At 39.7% G+C, this 23223-nt stretch overlaps 1 protein-coding gene across 4 annotated transcripts in view; it reads right to left on the bottom strand.

Annotated features, from left to right (window-relative positions):
- Window positions 1–1543: 1543 nt before the first annotated feature.
- The window catches only part of JAM2 (junctional adhesion molecule 2), a 60664-nt gene continuing 38984 nt past the window's right edge, over window positions 1544–23223 (bottom strand). Inside the window, exons 3-10 of one of the 4 annotated variants that reach the window (XM_030329987.1) lie at window positions 21218–21325; window positions 18827–18979; window positions 17000–17202; window positions 15064–15163; window positions 8624–8731; window positions 6683–6698; window positions 4036–4078; window positions 1544–1912 (exon numbers count right to left, since the gene is read on the bottom strand). In XM_030329987.1, the coding sequence (XP_030185847.1) occupies window positions 1880–1912; window positions 4036–4078; window positions 6683–6698; window positions 8624–8731; window positions 15064–15163; window positions 17000–17202; window positions 18827–18979; window positions 21218–21325 (764 nt within the window). In that variant the 3' untranslated portion in view covers window positions 1544–1879. Of the gene's footprint in view, window positions 1913–4035; window positions 4085–6199; window positions 6338–6682; window positions 6699–8623; window positions 8732–15063; window positions 15164–16999; window positions 17203–18826; window positions 18980–21217; window positions 21326–23223 lie in introns of those variants that run through there. The other 3 variants (XM_030329990.1, XM_030329986.1, XM_030329989.1) reach the window with 3 other exon arrangements.

Genomic DNA, 23223 nt, shown 5'->3' with positions numbered 1-23223 from the left:
ACATGTTAACACTTTATAAGATGAGTCTTCTAGCCAAATGGCTCAGCAGCTTTCATCTGTTAGTAAGGCACTGCATGTTTTCCCCCACAATCTGTGTCATTTAAATTGAAGAAGTTGATCTTGTGTGCTGGTAGGTATGCCTGAAGAGCCATCTTTGAGACTCACATACACTCTTGGACCCTTGGCCATGCAACAAGAAAGCATTCCTTATACCCAACCAAATCAAAGCATGGGCGACATTTAGCTTAATTTATTTTTTATTTTTATTTTTTTTTGGCAAAAGCTTATAGATAGGTGTTTTTCTCATGCTTCAGCACCAGGCGTTGGGAAAGTATGCGTGTGGGTCCAGTCCTGTCTATGCCTGCTGTTTTTGTAAATTAAGTTTTGTTGGAACACAAACGTGCCATTTATTATTGTCTACGGCTGCTTTTGTGCTACCAAGGTGGAGTCGAGTAGTTGTAACAGGCACCATAAAACCAGTATGGCTTAAAATATCTACTATCTGGCCCTTTATAGGAAATATTGCAAGGAGTCTGGTGAGAAGCATCCAATGCCACAAAAGAGTGGGGGGCAAGGCACAGTCTGACAACAGACATCTTCCCAGTGACCTGGTGTGGTATCCAGGTACCATTTGTTGGCCCAGTGAATCCTGGGATTTGCTTTGTCTATTGAGGGAAAAATGGATTCCTTTAAAAGTAGCTTAACCATGTTCAAAGTTGTCAAAGTTTGTAAGCTTTTCATCCAGATTTGCCCAGAACTGGAAATGCCCTACCCATATTTTATTTTCAAGATAAACTGAATAATCACAATAAGTTATAGAAGATTATGCTTTTTAACACAGCCTAGTTACTCTTACATGGATCATTGGAGTTTTCACTTTGTAACACTAGCTTGGACACCGTGGAGAAACCAGATGATTGGACTGATTTTTCATTTCATTTGTTAGACAGCTCTTTCTCCTCTGTATCTCTGGCTCTTCAATAAGCAGGACTGGATTTGATTATTAATTCTGGACTTGACCCAGCCCAGAATTTCACTGCATGATTATCAGAGACAAATATGAAGTCCCCATCATGCAGAGAAGGGTGCCTGCCTGCAAGGTTATGTGTGTGGGGTCCAGTGGCGAGGTCTGATGTCAAGTTCACTGATGATCTTCAAAGCGGTCTTAGAAGAAGGAAACAGCAACAAGCAACTCAAGGGAAAGAAGACATTGGGTTTGGGTTCGACTCTCAAAGTTACATTTAATGAAGAAATCAATGACATCAGGTGAGTGAGCTCTGGTCATTAGGTATTTCTTCGTGTTGTTTTTGGTTCTCAAAAATAAACACCAAGTGCAAATCCTTGGGAATAAGACCCACTCCTGCTACCTCCCTTCTGTGAATAGATTAGTGATAAATGAACAGTGGAATAAAGATTGTATTAGGGGAGAAAAGAGGATTCTGGTAGAAATAAGATCAGAGGTTCCCTTTGCATCTGTCAAAGTGTTTTAGAGTGCATCTGTCTTAGAGTGTTTTCTGAACCCTCTAAATCAGACTCTTGTACAGAAAGTGGATACAGTTTATATTTTCATGCTCTGTGGGTTCATTTCACAATCGAACTTCCTCCAGAAGTTAGGGCATTTAACATCTCATAAACCCCGGAATACTATAAAGTATTGTGATTCTTTTAACTTTGTCCAGACACAAGAAGCCAGACCGTATTTTATTTAGGTGCTGACAGAACAATTTCAAGTAATTTAGCGATCATAAAAATTAGAATGAAATACCAATTTAATCTCCTCATGTACCTCCTTGCAAATGTAAGACAAAGCAGAGATTTAAATCTTTTAATAGCTTGTGTAACAACTGTGGTTTTGGTGTATCTCAAAGGTGGCATTATTTTAAATTATAAAAGATTTTGTATGCTTGAAATCCTAGGAAAAGGAAAAAAAAAAGTTTAAGTATAATGTATTCATTCATATTTAAAGAAATAAGTACATTTTATGAGTAAAAAGCTACATGCACTATGAGAATCTTACAGGTACAACCCAGCATATATTTAACTAACTCTATTTTGCGGGGAATTAAATAAATACTAGGAGACAAGATCTTTGAAACTTTGCCTAAAGAGTAAGGAAGTAAATGTGGGAGTTAGAGCAGGAGAAATCTTATTTGCTAGGGGTATACTATTGGTATCGACAGGGTGGAGGTTGGGTGCTGCTAAGCATTCTATAATGCACAGTACAGCCCCCCCAGCCAAGAATTCTACAAAATTGTAAGATTTCATTATAGAAGAATTCATAGAAGAAATTACAAATATAATGGGGCGCGTAGGTGGCTCAGTCAGCTAAGTGTCCAACTCTTGATTTTGGCTCAGGTCATGATCCCCCAGTTCATGAATTCGAGCCCTGTGTTGGGCTCTATGGTGACAGTGCGGAGCCTGCTTGGGATTCTCTCTCTCTGGCTCTCTCAAAATAAATAAAGCTTAAAAAAAAATCACAACATAAGAATTATAAGAAATTGTCAGTAATGCCAAGACCAAGAAATTCTGCTCTGGGGCAAATTGGAGGCTCGACAATTGGAGGCTCGACTTCTCAGTGGATGAGGGCAACTGAGAGGAAGACAGTGAAAAAAAAATAAAAGGTTTTTGCTCTTCTGACTCCACCACAAAGTATCTTTAAAAAAACTTTTTTTAATGTTTATTTTATTTTTGAGAGAGACAGAGCATGAGCGGGGGAGGGGCGGAGAGAGGGAGACACAGAATCCGAAGCAGGCTCCAGGCTCCCAGCTGTCAGCACAGAGCCTGACGTGGGGCTCGAATCCATGAACTGTGAGATCATGACCTGAGCCAAAATCAGACGCCCAACTGACTGAGCCACCCAGGTGCCCCACAAAGTGTCTCTTACTGTTTGGTAGGATGCGATTACTTTATTCCACATTTAAGGAGTATTTTCTAGAAATTATAGGAGTTACATATTGCTTTCTATAAATATGGAGTTATAGACTGCTTACCTACTAATGAAAATACGATTTTGGCGTAGTAAACCACAAATAAAGTGACTTCTATGATGGAGTTTGGAGTAGACAATTTTAGAAAATCAAATTTTGGCAGAAAACAAGAATCCATGCAGCAGTGCGTGGGTCATAAAGTTCATATCCATGAGGATCACTTATCTGTTTAAAATACGTGTCCACTGCCTACCCCAAGCTCTACAAATAGGATACCTAAGAGGATCCCTGCCAGAGTGCCAAGGAATTCAAAAAACCCATGCTCTGTTTCTCAAGAAAGCGCTTAGACCTCTAAAAACATTGAAAACCTTCCTTCCTTCCTTCCCGCATTCCTGAAAAATAATCCAGAAGGTTGAATATCCATGCAGAGAGCTACAAAGTCTGAGCAATGATGGTATTTACTGCTTCACTCTAGTATTGATGAATGCAAAAGGGTCCAATTTATGTTGCCTAAACCATCTGAGTTAGATAATTATTGCATCTCCTCAGGGATTTCTAGAATGTGCCTTTCAGTATTAGCAGAGGATCTTCCATATCCGTAAATTTTCCAACTTCTCTGTATAACCAAAGGAGAGTCCTGGAATCACAGATCTGTTGGAAGCCATCTGCTGAGGCAAGCTGACAAGAGTCAAGGTCCCTGAATCCAGCGCTACCACTGTAATCCTATGAGAACTTGTGTCTTAATGTTCTTATCTATGAAATGGAGCTGATAATACCAGACTTAATGATGCTAAGAAGGCTGACTAATAATAGCAAACATCATGAAAGAAAATTATGGTATGGCAAAGCCCCGACTGGTCTACAAATGCTGGGCAACTTTATCATACCGTCCTAGACAGAGGATGGAAACTAACATTTACTCAGCTCCCTCTAAAGACCAGTAATAATAAAAAAAATAATAATAAATAAATAATAAATAAATCCAGTAATAGACACTAGCACAAAGTATATTAAAAGTCAAAATTCATCATTTCTGTGCAATCACTTCATTTCCCTGCCCCATTTCCCAAACACATCTGGTCTATAAATATGCTTTAAACATACTCACATTTTCACTCATTGTGGTGGCTTTAGATGCAGAATTACTTCTCCTGTTTATAGAATATAAAAGACAGTATTAAAAAAAAAAAAGGCCAGCAATCCCAACTGAATTTCTTCTGTTTGTAGACAAATTTCACAGAGAAAGCCGTGCAGCAAGGGATTGGCCCGGGAAACCCTAGGTATCTCATTGTAGCCCTAGGACTAAAGATTTCTGTGGATTATGTGAACAGAAACTTACTCACTTTTAACTTACCAATTTTTTAACAGTTAGCATTTTGAAAGCTTGATCAATTATCATCAAAGTTCACTTTTTCCCATGGGAAGAAAGCTTTACACAGTAACTAGGGTTCTAGTCATCTGTTGTAGGCTGAACTGTATTCCCCTCAAAAATTCATGCTAAAGTCCCAGCTACCAGTACCTCAAAATGTGACTGTATTTGGAGATAGAGACTTTAAAATGGTAATTAAATTCAAATAAGGTCATTAGGGTGGGCCCTAATCCAATATGGCTGGCGGCCTTATGGGAAGAGTAAATTTAGACACAAACACAGGCAGACAGAAGACAATGTGAAGACAGAGAGAAGACTATCTATAAGCCAAGGAGAGAGGTCTGAAAGAGATCCTTCCCTTGTCGTCCTCAGAAGGAACCAACCTTGCTGTCACCTTGATCTGGATCCCTAGCCTCCAGAAGTGTAAGAAAACAAATTTCTGTTTAAGCCACTCAGTCTGTGGCACTTTGTTACGGCAGCCCTAGCAAATTAATGTAACATCCAATTCATTATCCCCCAAATTTTGAGGGTGATGGATTTGACAAACGGCAAAAACGTATCTAGGAGTAAAGATATTGCCTCCCAGATTCCTACCTGTGTTAACAAAGACATCGTGATTGAAGAAAAGAATTACCTTCTCGCCATAGCAATGCCAGCCTTTCCCCTCGTATAAGATGATGCTGTCCAAAACCTCCCATTACTTTCTACCTTATTCAATAAAAGTGGAAGTCCCTACAATTGCCTAGGGTGGAATGCAGAGCGGCTATATCATCAGGCAACCTGTTTTCTGAACTTTCCCCCTTTGCTACTGCTATCCCTGATAACTTGGAAGTCATCTTGGACTTGTAGTGGCATATTATTAGACAGAGAGACCAGGGTTGAGTAGGAAGTCTGGGAACAGGAAATCAAAGGCAGCTAAGTCTTCAAAATGACTTAGAAGATGAGCAAGTATCTGAGGCCACGCAGCTGAGAGTAGAGGGTAATGACCATAGATCTGGGTGGGTCTGCCACTTCCACGTACACAGAACGGACCGTCACAAATCAAGTGCACGTAAACTTGGTGATCTCTGATTCCTAGATTTCTAATCCTAGTTAACATATGTCCCCAAACTCCAGGTTTATACATTCTGTTACTTACTAATATCTCTTTTTGGAAGCTTAGTAGGCATCTCAAATATTAAAATTCCAAAACATTCAGACCTTCCCATCTAAGCCCCCCAAACCTGCTCCCCTGAAGTCTTCACATTTCAGTAAATGGTAACTCTATTCTTCTCAGATCCTTGAGCTATCTTTGATTTTTCTTTTTCTCCCATATCCACATCCAACAAATCATTAAATTGTTTAAAATATATCCAGAATCCTATCATTTCTCACATCTCCAACACCATCGCTTGGAACCAGCCACCAATTTCTCTCGGCTAGATTACTGGGTAGTTTCCTAACTGGTCTCCCTGCTTTCTCCACTCTATGTCACCTTATAGTTTATTCCTCACAGAACAGCTAATGTGAGCTTCTAAGAATTAAGTAACAGGATACTACTCCCCTCATTCAAACCTTCCAGCGACTTCCCATCTTACTCAGAATCAAAGTCAAACTCCTCACACTGCCCGGAAGGGGCTGCATGTAATCTGGCCTCCATTACTTTTGTGCATCCCTCTCTCCATTGTCCTCAATCTGTTTTCAGCCACACCAATCCCCTCGATATGCTCAGATACTCCAGGCAAGCCGGGCCTCAAGACCTTTCCATCCGTTCTTTCTCCTCTGCCTAAATGCTCTTCTCATGGGTATCAGACAGATTTCTGTCCCTTCGGTCTTTCTCAATATCACTTCATCAGTGAGGCCCTTCCTACCACCCTAAAGGACAGTCTCCACTCCCCACCCTGTGCATTCTCTTACCCCAGCTTAGTTTTCGCCATAATACTATGACAATCTGACAACTGCAGAGTTTACATTTGTGTGTATTGTCCATCTTTTTCAATGTTAAGCTCCGTGAGGCAGAGAGTTATTTGGTCTGTTTTGGTCACTGCCGTATGGCCATTCCCTAGGACAGGGTTGGGCACAAAATAAGTATCATAAATGTGAAAATGCTGTTAAGTAAAAATTTATTTGAAATTTTTCAATTTAGCAAAATACAGCAAATATATTTCCAAAGTAGTACTACGGAAATGCCTACAGGGGCAAATTAGTGACTACATTTCTTCTCTAGGTAATTGAGCAACATTGACAGATAGGCAATGAGGCATGAGGTGGGATGTATTTCTTGATAGTATGAGTCACTTCCCATAGGATACTTCACAACCAAACTTTTCATGTTGACTTGAAACGATGATTAACGGAAAATTAGTTGAGGTGGGGGAAAGGCATGCATTTAAGAAAGTATACTTACTGGAACGAGGTCTCTTCTACAAAAGAATAAGTGTATATCATTAATGCAAGAGTTAATATGGTATGATGCAGATTAATATATTAATATATTAACATATATTATGTTATGTATATAATATATGTTAATATATTAATATAAAGTGAGTTTAGGCTTAATTTCTTTTTCTCAATCTTGATTCTCTCTTGTTATATCCGTACTTTCTAATCAAGGTTGGCAAACATTTTCTGTAAAGGGCCACGAGGCAAATATTAAGCTTTGTAGGCCAATAGGTAAAACTGAGGATATTATGTAGGTACTTGTATAATAAGAGAGAACAAGTTCCAAAAATTTTTATTAATAAAATTCAACATATAAAAATAATCAAAGTCTTAAGTATAGGTCTATTAATTGGAAGACTAGAATTCTTCTTTGGGGAGGGAATACATTTCTCTTAATTAAGATTCAAGTTAGTGTTCCTTGTTATCAAACAGATTGCAAATGTTCATTGTAAAACCATTTTTAGCTTGTGGGCCACAGAAAAACAGGTGGCAGGCCGGATATGGTCCACAGGTCATAGTTTGCCAATTCTTATCGGAAATGCAAGCAAGTTTAAGAAAATGATCCTCTCGGATATGTTGTGGAGTAATATTCTTCACTAATGATTCGTAATACCCAAGGAGAATCTTTAATTATTTAAGAAAAATGTATTCACCAAGCCTCCAATAAAAACATTCAGACAGATACTTTTTACAAGGGGAGATAAAGATGGCAAGAATTCTGGAGTAATCTTATCTGTCTGTACTTTCACTGTGGCCAGCAGGGGACTCAGCTGGATTCCACGCAGAAAGTTCCATTACACTAGTCTAAGATTGGAGCACTAAGCAAAAGAACTATTAATTCACAGAGCAGTTTATTCTTAATTATAGGGAACATTCTTGAAACAATGCTCATGGAAACATTTTATGACATAGTATCTATTTTATGGGTTAAGTTTGTGTTTGCATAAAATGTTTTTTAAACTAAATTCTAAAATTAAGTTCACTGTGAAACACGGTCTAAAACTTGCTTATGCTATAAATGTACTATTCTGTTTAAAAAAAAAAACTCTGCTTTCTACACTATTGCCAATGGACGGGATGAAGTTCTACAGCTTTTGAGCTCTCAGATAATTTTTAAAGGACCGGGAGTAGAGAAATATGTTAAGAGAATAAAACATTATTTTTTTAATATTCATATTATAATCATCATATCAAACATATTTATCATCAAATGGGGGTTTGGAGTTATAAAAAGTCTAAACTTGAAGAAGTAAAACTATGTGGGGCACTTAGGTGGCTCGGTAAGATGGTTAAACGCCCAACTCTTGATTTTCACTCTGGTCATGACTTCATGGGTTCCTGAGATCAATCCTGGCATCAGCTCTGCACTGACACTGGGGGGCCTGCTAGAGAGTCCTCTCTCTTTGCCCCTCCACCACTTGTTTTTATTGAATAATTCTCTTGTATATACAGTGGTGCTAAAATTTGATATCCACATTCCACTGTCGACGCTGATAGAATATTTCACTGAAACTTCTTATGATAAAGTGGAAATCAATTTACATCTTGAGATATGTAATTCCTAACGTAAAGAGATCTTAAATACATGTAAATATACTGGAAATATCCATGGATGTTGACTATCTCCCAGTAAGTGCTGCGGCATTACGCCACTCCAGGGCTCCTCTCACATATTCTGTGGTGTTTCCTGAATGTTCCGATCAGGCAGCTCTGCCTTTTGTCCCTATGTTTGCCAAAGTGCTTCATAACTCACCTACATGTCATGTTGAACACTTTCTTCTGCAGAAAAAACCAATGAAAAATAGTATCTAGGGTTTGTTAGAACTAATTGGGAGAAACAATATCTCTAAGAAAACTATATCCACCGGAAGTTGTCTAGCAAAGAAGGGTGAAATCCACTTACTTGAAAAGTAGCCTTTCCTCTGAGCATAGCACACACCAAGGCCACAAACAGAAATCACAAAGGCCACACCTACTACAGCTGCTATGATGCCACGTATGTTGAGATCGTCTGGAATGCAAAATAAACCATGCATGAATTTGGGTCAAACAGACAGACAGATGTAGTTATTGAATTGAAAAAAAAAAAATCACAAAAGCTCCCCTTGGCTTCTATACCGTAAACATGGATAGTTTCATGCTGTTAAAGCCTGTTCAATTGACTCACTTCCAGGACAAGGTTCAAAATTGCTTGAAAATATTAACAGAATTAAGTTGTGAGGGGCACCTGGGTGACTCAGTCGGTTAAGCAGCTAACTCTTCGTTTCAGCTTAGGTCATGATCTCACTGTTCGTGGGATTGAGCCCCACCTCAGGGTCTGTGAAGGGCCTGCTTGGGATTCTCTCTCTCCCTCTCTCTCTCTGCCCCTCCCTCCCTTGCGCACACAATCTCTCTCTCAAAATAAATACACTTAAAAAAAAAAAAAAGAATTGGGGTGCCTGGTGACTCAGTCGGTTGGGCATCCGACTTCAGCTCAGGTCATGATCTCACAGTTTGTGACTTCGAGCCCTGCATTGGGCTCTGTGCTGGCAGCTTGGAGCCTGGAGCCTGCTTCAGATTCTGTCTCTCTCTCTCTCCTCTCTCTCCTCTCTCCTCTCTGCCCCTCCTCTGCCCACACCCTGTTTCTCTCTCTCCCCTCTCTGTCAAAAATAAATAAACATTAAACAATTTTTCAATAAAAAAATTAAGTTTTGCAAGAATCTTACATTTAAAAAATTCTAGCTTCAGAAATAATACGTATGGTATATTCTCTTGCAGTCATTTGTAGAGGTAAAACTTCAAAAGATTAAATATCACACTGGAAGTGACCTTCAAAGTTCAGTGAATTCAAGTATTACACCATCACATACCCCCCAAATTCTACTTAAAATTCTTCTACATCATCATCTGTGTCAATTTCACCAATGCTGGAAAACTCAAACAGCTCCAAAGAAAGCTGTGCCACTGTTGTTCTATAAAACTAAGAATCAGTTGGGGCGCCTGGGTGGCTCAGTCGGTTAAGCATCCGACTTCGGCTCAGGTCACGATCTCGCGGTATGTGAGTTCAAGCCCCGCATCAGGCTCTGGGCTGATGGCTCAGAGCCTGGAGCCTGTTTCCGATTCTGTGTCTCCCTCTCTCTCTGACCCTCCCCCGTTCATGCTCTGTCTCTCTCTGTCTCCAAAATAAATAAACGTTAAAAAAAAAACAAAACAAACTAAGAATTAGTAACATCTTTCTTGAATTTAATCAGGCTTGTGTGTGTGTCCATATACACATATACACACCCACCTACATATGCCATTAAGCTGTCATCCCATTAGTTTAAAATGAACTAAACTCCCCAAGACTTTTTCCTGTTGTTATTAAGTCATCTTCCCTCTAACCTAATACAACTGGATTTTTTGGAACTCACTTTGAAATCACTACCATTGTTACCAACCTGCGAGGCTTTTTCAGATTCTGTTGTCCAAGAATTAGATTATTAACCTTTCGAGATTAATATTTATGTAATTGGGAACTGCCTCAAAAATACCCTCATTCAAGTAATTAACAAAATGATGATTATGATTTTGTTAGGGAAATAACTATGGAAGAGGCTATTATACACCCCCCTTCATATAATAGGATCTATTACACCCTCTGGGTATGGGATCCAACTATGTGTGAATCTGTCTAAATATTTAATTTGGATCACATTTCTCCAGCTCGTCCATAAGGATTTCATGAGCCTCACTCCTCTGTCATTTGGGTACTGCCTGTGTATTAATTAATATGTAGATTACGTATACATTTTAAAGGAACAATTCCTCAAAGGGTTCTTGTTTTTAAAAGCAAGTATTAATTAGCATGTGATTAAATAACTTGGAGAAAATTTTAGGTAGCATTTTCTCAACAGTAATTTTAGATATTTAAAAGCACCACACATTTGGGGAAAGATTTTTTTAAAAGAAACATTATTTAAGTGAGTATGCTTACCATAAAACTCTCTGGTCTCAAATTTTTTTTTTTTAATTTGTATTTATTTTTGAGAGAGAAACGTAAGCAGTGGAGGGACAAAGAGAGAGGGAGACACAGAATCTGAAGCAGGCTCCAGTCTCTGAGCTGTCCCACAGAGCCTGATGCGGGGCTCAAACTCACTAACTGTGAGATTGTGACCTGAGCCGAAGTCGGACACTTAACGAACTGAGCCACCCAGGCACCCCACAAAATTTTTTTCTAATGCCAAGTGTTATTAATTTTCTCCTATGTCTCTGATATGTTAACTGATTTTTTTAAGAAAGAAAACTGGATACACCTTTTGAAAGGCTGAGTAATTTGACCAGAGTAAAACATTAATTATTGCTTGGTATAAACTCAATTCATTTTTAGGGTCAGCTGGCTGGCTCAATTGGTAGAGCATGTGACTCTTGATCTCAGGGTTGTAAGTTCGAGCCCCATGTTGGGTGTAGAGATTACTTAAAAGTAAAATCTTAAACCAACAAAAAAACAAAACTCAGGAGCACCTTGGTGGCTCAGTTGGTTAAGCATCTGACTTTGGCTTAGGTCATGATCTCACGGTTCATGAGTTCGAGCCCCACTTTGGGCTCTGTGCTGGCAGCTCAGAGCCTGGAGCCTGCTTTGAATTCTGTGTTTCCCTCCCTTTCTCTGCCCTCCCCCTCTAAAAAAATTTTTAAAAATAAACTCAGTTCAATTTTGCTTAAGTATTCAGAGGTCAATGAGATCCAGCTATTTATTTACTTAAAACAATAGAGGAGGGGTGCCTGGGTGGCTCAGTCAGTTAAGCATCCGACTCTTGATATTGGCTCAGGTCATGATCTCATGGTTCGTGGGTTCGAGCCCAAAGTCGGGCTTTGTGCTAACAGCAAGGAGCCTGGTTGGGATTTTCTCTCTCCTCTCTCACTGCCCCTTCCTTTCAAAAATAAATAAATAAACTTTAAAAATAAAATAATCTTTATAAAATAGCAGAGAGGGAATATCCACAGTATTCATAGTCTTTTTTTCTTTTTCTTTAAGTTTATTTATTTATTTAGAGAGAAATAAATTTATTTAGTGAGACAGAGGGAGAGAGAGAATCCCAAGCAGAGGAAGAGAGAGAGAGTTTGACGTGGGCCTCAAACTCACAAACTGTGAGATCATGACCTGAGCTGAAGTCAGACGCTTAACTGACTGCATCACTCAGGCACCCTACAATACTCATCATCTAAGGCAAAATGAAATTAATAGGGGAAAAAAATCCACAATAATCATAATCTAAGGCAAATTGGTAACTAAATGAAACTCCTTAGAACCAAACTGTATCTACTATTTTCTTTGCAGCAGTCAAAGAATGTGGTATCTGTGGAGTTTTCAACCTCAAGGTTATTATCTGACAAAAATCCGTCTTACAGTTTGACAGTGAATTTGACATCTAACAACAACAACAACAAAAAAAAGTCTTCTCCTGTAAGACACAGTATAAATTTTATTTTATTTTTTTTTAGTGAAATGGAAGGAGTCTTGTAAGTTAGAGGTAAGATGTTCTCATGCCATTTGCCATTTACTGCGAGACTGAGAGCAAGTTCTAAAGCCGCCTTATGCCTTACTAACGAGAAAATGTAACACACACAAACCTATTGTGTTCTTTCTTTGAGAAAAAAAAAAAGTCCAGTATGAAAGGAAGGTATCATTATTCTCACTGAAAGGAAAGGAGCCAAACTGTTAAAATACTAAGTGGGAGTGGGGTCTTGTGGAGTTTTACAGGGGCAGCTTGGGAATGATCACCAGACCCATGATTTACCTTCTTTCTGAACTTCAAAAAGAGCTTCTTTAAAGCAGTTAACAGATTCTGTTTGGGGTTACAAGTTACTACTGATGGTTTACCAAAAAAACCTTTGATACGTGATTTCATGAATTCTTACAGATTTCAAAAGATACACATTCCAAACCAAGGGCATGAAACACCTAGGATCAATGGATGAGCATTAAACAAACTAATTGTAACTTGTAAGCTAACTTATACCAGAAAGAGGAGATAATGGGAAAATCCTAGTCAAATTATAGTGGTGATACTAGCAAAACACCAACTACTGAATTTCATCTAGTATGTATTTATTTACTCCAGGCCAGGGAAAAACATTCACTAGTCCATTAAAACCATGCCTTCACGGATATGATTTCTCAAGGTAAGACTACATCAGGCACTGAAATTAAATGGGACCATGTAAAGAAAAAAAACTAAAACAGTAATACTGCAGGGGGAATAAGGCTACCGTAAAAAACATGAGGATAGTAGGTGAATGAATGAAGTTAGGGAAACACTGTACTAATGCATTAATTTTAAACATGTTCTGATAAATTTTTCTAATGATAACTCCAAAGCAGCACTAAGAGGGATACCTTCTTTTTTTTTCTTTTTTTTAATGTTTATTTTTATTTTTAAGAGAGAGAGAGAGACAGAGAGAGAGACAGAGCATGAGCAGGGCCAGGGCAGAGAGAGAGAGACAGACAGAATCCAAAGCAGGCTCCAGGCTCTGAGCTGTCGGCACAGAGCCCTACACAGGGCTTGAACTCCCAAACCGCGAGACTATGACCCGGGCTGAAGTGGGACGCTTAACCGACTAAGCCACCCAGGCGCCCCAAGAGGGATGCTTTCTGATATTTTAAGCAAACACTTATGTTTGACTGTTACCATCAACACTTGGAGTGAATTTGGTGGATAATATGCATCTCTGAATTTCAAAAAGACACTTGTGGAAATTAGAATACCCTATTGAGTTTCTTATACATTAGGGTATCCTGACCTCTAACAAGATCATATTTTCTTTAAAAGACAATGCCAAGAATTTAACCGCACATAAACAACACAAATTAGTGTGCATGTATCTGCATATCTCCGAGCACACTGAAAAAACAAATTTCTGACCTCACAAAGATGAAGACAAGCTCCTGACCCCAGGGGAGCCATGGGTATTCAGCTTCAGGGTGCAGCCCTCCTGAGTGACCTTTCACCCCGCAGGTGCGACCTCCAGCCACCCCCCTCCATTACACAACCATTTGCAAAACACAGGACTTTCACAAAGGGAGAACTGAACCAAATTATTAAAAATAAAATGAAAGTAAATATCTGCTCTGGAACTCATATAATCTGAAAAGATTCCTGAGTACTAATTTTTTGAATTCTAAGAAGCTTACGTTGTGAAATATGGCAGGTATGTTTTATAGCAAATAGGGATTCATAACTACATTTAACATGTCTCATTTTTTTTTTTTATTTAAATCAAAGTTAACATACAGTATAATAATGGTTTCGGGAGTAGAATGTAGTGATTCATCACGTACATAGAACACCCGTGTACATCCCGAAAGTGCCCTCCCTTAATGCCCATCGCCCATACAGCCCATCCCCCACCCCCACTCCAGCAACTCTCAGTTTGTGCTTTGTAAGATCTCTTATGGTTTGCCTTGAGAGCCTACTCTGATAAGTAAAGCACTGTATTTTAGGAGATTGAAAAAAATTACCAATAATAATCTGATAACAACAACTAAAATAGCCAACAATCTGCCAGTGCTATTTCAATAACCCTTTGAGGTTTTTTTGTTTAAAAAAAAATTTTTTTTAACGTTTATTTTATTTATTTTTGAGCATGAGCAGGGGAGGGTCAGAGAGAGAGGGAGACACAGAGTCCGAAGCAGGCTCCAGGCTGTGAGCCATCAGCCCAGAGCCCAACGCGGGGCTCGAACTCACGGACCGTGAGATCGTGACCTGAGTGGAAGTTGGACGCTTAACCGACTGAGCCACCCAGGTGCCCCTGTTTTGTTTTTGTTTTTTAAAGTAAGCTCTACTCCCAACATGGGACTTGAACTCACGACCCCAAGATCAAGAGTCTCATGCTGTACTGACTGAGCCAGCCAGGCACCCCCTCAAATACTGATTATTTGAATCTTCATAATAACCCTATGAAGACAGAGTATTACTACTTCCATCTTGGGGAGGCTGAGGCTAAATAATTTGCCCAAGAATATGTAGCTAGGAAGTGATGGAGCTAGAAATCCAACACCATACCGAATCCTTGACCCTGCGCAATTTATAACAGTCACAGTGTTTGTTTGAAAAAGGCCGCCTGGACAAGCATATTTTTAAAACAATTATCTGAAAAATTAAGAAACTTCAACAGTATAATGCTAAACATTCTTGGCTTGTTTGGGAGACGAACTAAGAACAGAATGTGTGCTTTTTGCAACACATCATGTCCAAGCGAATTTTAAACACTCCGTCTGGCTTATCTTTCCAATCACTCGGCCCGATCCTACCCCTTGCTCCTTCTCCCCAAGCACTCGTGCGTTCTGGCTGCAAACCACTGCTCCTCCCACTATCTCATGCTTACCTACTTGCATTCGCTTCGCGTGACACCTGCGACGTCCCACGGAATTATGGGCTTCACAGAAATATTCTCCACTGTCTAGTTTTGAAACAGTGTTAAATTGCTATTTGCGGAAGGAAAACAAACATATATGTTAAGCAATAAATCTCTAAGTAGACTCCTAAAGCAACCGCATCCCTTGATTTTAGCCATCAGTAGGCCTTTCCTTTTTCACCACCTAGGCCTTTATACCTTTACCGCGAATTCAAAAATCTGCCATGACTTCCAGGCGTAATTAGCTAGGCTTCCTGTTTATTTTGACAGAGAAGGACTTAAATAAATACGGGGAAGTGTCTTTGTTTTGTGATACTGAGGAGGCGGTATGGTTAAGAAGGCAGTGGGCATTTTTCAAAGTTTACAGCACGTGGTGGTATGACGTTTTGTCAGTATTTCTAAGTCCTGGGACGTACCACTCGGAAAGGCAGGCCTCCTTGGTCTGAAGGGGCTAATGCAGTTTTCTCAGCCACGAGTGAGCTCGCTGCAGCAGCAAACAATCAACACTTCCTCTAAAGGGCCAGAACTCCTACCAGGAAGTAGCTTAGGGCCTAGGAAAATCGTAATCGGTGTAGCTTACAGGGTTACAAATCCTCTCTGTTGTAGAATTCTTGAAAATTCTGAAAGAATAAAGGGCTAACCTTTGCTCCTTCTACTCTCTGCCACAATGACTGAAAGGTAAGACTTTGGTATTATAGGCTTCGTAGTTTTTATTAGTGGATTTATTCCCTTTGTGAATTTCTGGCAGGAAGGAAGGAAGGAAGGAAGGAAGGAAGGAAGGAAGGCAGGCAAGGAGGGAGAGAGGGAAGGAAGGGAGGGAGGGAGGGAATGCAGTGGGTCCTGAACACCTTAAAGGATCCTGCCAGTGCAGAGGGTGAGAGGGGTACTCAGAATCATTCTTTTGGTGCCCTCCTGTCACACCCTCAGTACTGCAGTGGTCACTGTGGACTGCATCCATGACAGCCATGAATCTCTAAGGAGCACCTCCTCATTGTCTTAGATCCTCATGCAATACATGTTCCTAAAAACCAGGCTTTTGATCCATGAACTCCCTTTTCTCTCTCCCTTTCCATCACCCACCGCCTAACACATCGCCCTTTTTTTCTGTATACTTCAACATGATAGGACAGAAAGCTTCTCCTCGTGTATTTCACTTTATGAAATCATCTCTCACTGTCCCCAAAGCCAGACTATAAAAATATTCACCAGGAATGTAAGGCCAAGGGTAAGTATTAACAACAAGTTAGACTAAAACCATAAATGATTTACTGGTGCATAAGTAATAATTGAAAGGAAGTCATTATCATCCATCCACTGGAGTCTTTGTTGCTTATTTCTCAGGAAATAACCCATCCTTGTCCTGCCCTGGTGCCTCCCTTTGACATCATAAGATATTTCAAGGGTTGAGGCTAAGTGGGGAAGGTGAATCTGTATCATTTCAAACTCACCTTGAGGCTTTTATCACCTGCTCTGAGAAAAAATAAATTTGAAAAGTAAATATAGTGAAGTGTGACGGCAGGTCTTCTGCCCAAGTTCTCAGTGTAAAATTCATCGGACCTGCTGACTGAGCCCGCTGACGCTGCAAGGGCTGGAGTGTGGCCCTCCTCAAGGAGCCACAGCCAACAATATGCTTTATTATTTCCCAGAGGATCTGGTATTTAAATGTTACGGTGCGCGTGTAGATTGAAGGAACGAACCTTTTGACAGTTGTTAAAGTTATTATTATTAGTTCTTTGTATGGCCTTCCCATCACTTCCCTGGGCATGTGCCATCTTTCCAGCACCCCCCTCCCTCTCTCCACTTAAGCAATGGTTATCAGCCCTCTATTCTCCGTCATTTTAGTTCTAATAATTTTTCTTCTCCAAATACAAGACTGCTATTAGGCCAATGCTTATCATGACCTTACCAGAGTCCCAGATTTTGTATTCATTGTATATGAGCTGTTGCTGCTTTGGGGGCCACGTCTTGGATTCTCTAACAAATTGACGCCATCTTTAAACCACGTGTACTCAGGAGCTGGATTCCCTTCTTTGTCGTGACATCGCAGCTCTACCACAGTTCCACTCAGAGCAGAGCTGGGGACGCTACACAACGGAACTGCTGGAGCCACTGAAGGATGGAAGTCAAACGGCACTGGTTATTTACAAGCTAAACAAGCATTTTAACAGCCAGGTAAAGATGGGTTTATTGGACCCCTGGGATAGAGACTGGCTACTTGTTCAAGAGATCCCTTTCCTTTCTTCATGGGGACACAGCTAGACCACGTTGGCCAGGCCCCTTGCAGCCAGATGGAGTCACATGCGTGAGTTCTGGCCAATGGCGCGTGGGAAAAGTGATATATGCCATTTCTAGACCTGATTCTAGACCATAAACACTAATCTAGGTACTACTTCGAAGAGATTTTGGAGCTGTAACTAAGGTCCCAAATCTACTGTCTTTTAAAATAGGGAGATAACATAGATGGGTCTGACCTAATTGCATGACCCCTTGAAAAGTCATTTTCTCTGGTCGGTCACAGAAGGGAACGTCAGAGATTCAAAGCACAGGAAGGATTCAACATGCTTTTGTCGGACTCTAGGTGGAGAGGGCCACGTGGCAAGAGATGTGGCGCCTCCAGGAGCCGAGTGTGGCCCTCAGCTCACAGCCAGCATGGAATGGAGACTTCAGTAGTGAAGCCACAGGAACTGAAATCTGCCAACAGTAGTGAACTTGGCAGTGGGCATCTGCGGAGCCTCCAGGCAAGAACTCAGCCCAGCTGACTCCCCGATTTCAACCTTGTGATACCCTAGGCAGAGAGCACAGCCTTACCTCCTGGACTTCTCTGAGCTACAGAACTGTGAGCTCGTAAGTGGCTGGTGTTTTAAGCTGCTAGGCTTGTGATCATTTGTTCTGTAGCAACGGAAGACTGATGTACCAGCTCAATCTCCTGCAAGGTTTTCTGAATTAAATTTCTACTATACTGGTGCATCGCTAGCATTTTAGGAAGACCCTGGGTTGTATAGAAAAAGGAAGAGGAGTTATTTGACTCTCTATGATCAACAGTTTATATTAATATCTATGGAGAAGAAAAGACCATGTTCCTCCACTAACTGTCAGCATGAGCTATTAGGATCTATCGATGAGTCTCAGAGTAACTAAATATATTGGCTTTGGAGTTAACTCCACCAGGGTCCGAATCCTGGTCCAGACACTTATTGGCTGTGTAGACTTGGGAAATCATTTAGCTTCTATTTTCTCATCTATAAAAATGAAGTTGTCAGTGAAGATTAAGTAAAATTACATATGTGAAAAAGCCTAACACATACGAGTTGCACGGTAAATGCTAATTTCCCCTCTTTACCAAATAACCTCTAACTCTTTCTCTGGCCTACTTTTTCATTTTATTGCTTTTCCATCATCTCATGTGATAGGATTTTATGTGGTAAGAGATATACCACATACACTGAAAGGTACTGAAAAATAAACTCTTAGGGGAACTGCTCCTATGTACAGGATAGGGCCATTAAGATACCTTAATCTTAAATGATAAGAGATTTTGTCAGAAAAAATTAGTGAGAGTAAAATTTCAGCAGCAAATGAGGTGAAGAGGAGATATAGCCAAGATTTTGCAGGAAAGGTGCTGATTTCTAGAACTTTCCTGACTGGCGCCCCAGGTTGCCTCATTGTCCCAGGGCTGCGGGATGAGGGAGGGAGGGTGGACAACAGTAATCCCACAGATACAAGCGCATCATACCTAGTACTTCCAGAGTAACCGTATCTTCTTCCAGGTTTTGGCCTTTCTTAGATGGGGCACTAATTTCACAACGATATTTCCCAGCATCATTTCTTGTAACATTTTTGATCCGTATACTGAAATCTATCATCTCGGCTCGATATTTAAAATCACCCTTTAGAAAAAGAAGACATGACGTTATATAGAATGCACCTAACTTTCCTTATACTACCTTCCTCAAGTCCCCTCTCGCTTTATTCCTATTTGTGCCTCTAAGCACTGATTATTTTGAGTGCAAATTATTTTATTTTATTGTTATTTATTTTATTTTATTTTATTTTTGAGGCAAATTATTTTAGCAGTTGGGATCATCTATTATTATCAAATGCTTTTAAAAGCTCATTACATATTCGACAGGAAGAAAACAGGAAGTGGGAAAGAAGTGTATAATAGAAATTAAAATTAAAAAATAAAGCCCCAACTAGGGGCGCAACTGGGTGGTTCAGTCAGTTAAGCGTCTGACTTCAGCTCAGTCATGATCTCACAGTTGTGGGTTTGAGCCCCGCGTCAGGCTCTGTGCTGACAGCTCGGTCTGGAGCCTGCTTCAGGTTCTGTGTCTCCCTCTCTCTTTTCTCTGGCCCCTCTACCGCTCACACACTGTTCTCTGTCTCTCAAAAATAAATAAACACTAAAAAACAAATAAAAAAAATAAAGCGCCAGTTAAGGTAGTTGCATTTACCCTCTACCCGCTCCCCTCCCCATAAAGCCTAAGTCTAACTCCTTAGCTTGTTAGTGATGGCCTAGCTTTCTAGACGGTGATATGGACATAGGGTAACATGACTACAACTGATGCAATGACCCTCCACCACACTTCCACACCATCCCTTCCTCCTTTCTCTCAAGAGTCTAATCTACTGCAGCCAGCAAGAACAACTGCATTTTACATCCTTTACAAATGAGCTGAGACATGAAGGGGTCCAGGGTCTCCAAGGACTTCGCCTTCTCTGTTCTCTGTCCTGTTTGGGGGGGTGTTGTGTTCTAGGTCTCAGTCATTGTTGGTTTCATCTCATACTTACAAAACATATTCTCTTTCACCATACACAAAAATAAACTCAAAATGGATTAACCTAAATGTGAGACCTGAAACCATAAGATCTCGAAGAGGAGCATAGGCAGGAATCTTTCTGACAGCAGTCATAACACATTTTTCTAGACAGATCTCCTGAGGCAAGAGAAATAACAGCAAAAATAAACTATTGGGACTACATCAAAATAAAAGTTTCTTCAATGAAGGAAACAATTAACAAAATTAAAAGTCGAGCCTATGGAATGGAAGAAGATATTTGCAAATTATATATTGCTAAAGGGTTAGGATCCAAATATATAAAGCACTGATATGACTCAATACCCCAAAACAAATAATACAATTAAAAATGGGCGGAAGACATGAACAGACATTTCTCCCAAGAAGACATACAGATGGCCAAAGACACATGGAAAGATGCTCAACATCACGCCTCATCAAGGCAAATCAACCTACAATGAGTATCACTTCATACCGGTCAAATGCTAACATCAAAAACACAACAAACAACAAATGTTGGTGAAGTTATAGAGAAAAAGGAACCCTTGTACACTGCTGGTGGGGATGCAAACTGGTGGCAACTATTGGTGGAACGAGTGTATGGAAGTTCCTCAAAAATAAAAATAGAACTACCGTATGGACCAGGAATCGTACCCCTGGGTATTTACACAAAAGATACAAAAATTCTAATTCAAAGCGGTAACACACACCCTATGTTTATTGCAGCGCAATTTACAATAGTCAAATTATGGAAGCAGCCTAAATGTCCATCATAGATGTATGGATAAAGAAGATGAGGAATATATACAAATGGAATATTACTCCGCCCATAAAAAGAATGAAATCTTGCCATTTGCAATAACATGGATAGAGCTGGAGGCTATTACCCTAAAGAAATAAATCGTCAGAGGAAGACAAACGCCGTATGATTTTCACTCATATGTGGAACTTAAGAAACAAATGAGCAAAGGAAAAAAAAAAAAAACAACAGAGAGAGAGAGAGAGAGAGAGAGAGACAAACCAAGAAAAGACTCTTCATTGTAGAGAACAAACTTATGGTTACAGAGGGAGATGGGTAGGGGAATGGGGGAATATGGGATAGGGATTAAAGAGATCGTTATCATGATGAAAATAAATAAAAATAAAATAAAATAAAATAAAATGAAATAAAATAAAGTAAAATGAAATAAAATGAAATAAAATAATAGATTAAAAACCCCCCACATTGTCCAATAATTAGCCCTGTCCTGTTTTTATTGTAAATTAAAGAATCTGGGCTACATTTGGTGTTCTCTTGCTCTCACCTCCTCAAGTCTACAGCATCTTACCTTGAAGAGACTGTTGGTAGTAGACAAAGGAGACACTCCGGCCCAGTTTCTTCCACTCTAACCTGGAGGACATGGTCTTCTTTGCATATTTGCAGGCTAATATAACCTCTAGGAACAACAACAAAAATACTTGTTTTCTAATTGTTCCTATGAATTTATATTTTACTTAAGTAAATTGTTAAACAGCCTTCAGCTATTCCCATTCATTCATTCATTCACTCATAAATCACTTCAACAGACTCCATGATGAACCTGAGAGCATTACAGCTCTTCTCCATAATAATTGCACGACACTATGTTACTCACCCTACTTCTTGAGCCTCGGTTACCATCTGTAAAATGAGACGGTATTTCCTAGAGTCGAAGTGAGTCCTCAAATACAATAATATATGCAAACACACACGCCTGGACATAGTAAGTAATGTGAAAATGGCAGTCATGGTCAATGATTTATCTCACTATTCCCAGTCTCAGTCATCAAGGTTACAGTTTGGTAGAAGAGGCAAACAAGATCATGTAATTTTGATCCATTGTGATAAGTGCCATGAGTGCCATGGAGATTAACAGAAAGGGTGCTTCACACCTAGTGCCTAAGAAAGGCTCTCAGTCCAGCCTGTGGAATCCACAAACATTCCATTAACAAGCTACAATCTCATTCGGGTTCCTTTTTTGATAACCCTCTCTATGGATGTATTAATACAAACCCAGTATGGACTTCTACTAAATCATGGATTCCTATTCTTTCTCCAGATAAATTATGAAAAGATTCAGTCTTGGCATCAAGTTTAACTGCCTCCCTGTAGTTCATTTCAGTTACTTTATTACAGGAAATTTACTGCAGTCACATCTTTAAAGAATTTCCTGGAACCTGAAGGAACCCCCACTTAACTGTCCAAACAAGATCACCAAGGTGGGGAGAAATCCTGTGTCCTGCTTTAAGTTACCAAAGGAAACTCTGCTTGTAAATATTTTTAAGGCACATTTCAATCAGGCAATCTAGAGTGTCACCTTCATATTTCTGAGATTTTTTTCCCCCACGATGCATCTAGTTTGACCCCAAAACACCAATCTTTGACTAGAAGAGACTAATTATGTTAAAATCCTTTCCATATCTCTGATTTTGATATAGAAGATTGAATGCCATTTTTAAAAAGAATTCAGGATATTACATGATATGGTAGATTAGAAAGCAATTCTTGTACTATCCCAGGTTTATTAATATACACACAAATATGGACAAAAAGCCTGTAGAAATATGTATGAAAATATTAACCCAGCGGTGATTTTTGTGAGATAGGATGATGACTTTTCTTTTTGTTATATGTAGCTTCTAATTTTTCTTTTAGTTTTACACATGTTGTTAGGATAAAAGGTAATGGAAAAAAGAAAACAGAACAGAGAAAAGGAAGGCAAGGGGGGGGAAAAAGCCCACAAAATTTGCTATCAAGAATGCCTGAAGTTTTTAGAGCAGGTTTACATTATGAAGAGACATCGTTTTACAGGCATGTTTACAATTATGCCACAAAGACAAATGTGTGCTGAGGGACTTGTCTGAGGAAACACGGTTCTGTTCTGTTGATTAAGGAGAATGGGTGGTGACCTTCCGGAGTCTTGAGTTTTAGATAGGTTTCCTTCCCGTATTTTGTTGAGTTTCCAACAATTAAACACACACCCACACTCATTTTTAGCCCACACGCCTACATCTTAGGAATAAATTTGTATTCAGTCACACTGCTCATATATTTCATATACTTTTAACTAGACACACACACGCATACACACACACAGCTCTTTTTACCAAGAAGATTTGATTTCTCTCCTCGCTGCTCCATGGAAAACCTCTGCAGAAATTATATTCAAAAATGAAACCAATGGATTGCCTAAATACAGTGACACCACTCCAGCTTCACTCCAATGACCATGTAAGATGTGGAGGAATGTTCTCTCCAATTGGTCCAACTACTGAGTACTTACTGTTGTGTCCACCTTTGTTCCTGAGCTATATC

This window comes from Lynx canadensis, chromosome C2, assembly GCF_007474595.2.
Source record: "Lynx canadensis isolate LIC74 chromosome C2, mLynCan4.pri.v2, whole genome shotgun sequence".
Taxonomy (NCBI): Eukaryota; Metazoa; Chordata; class Mammalia; order Carnivora; family Felidae; genus Lynx; species Lynx canadensis.
Note: the sequence above shows the minus strand (reverse complement) of the source record. Positions and strands in the feature narration are given on the sequence as shown.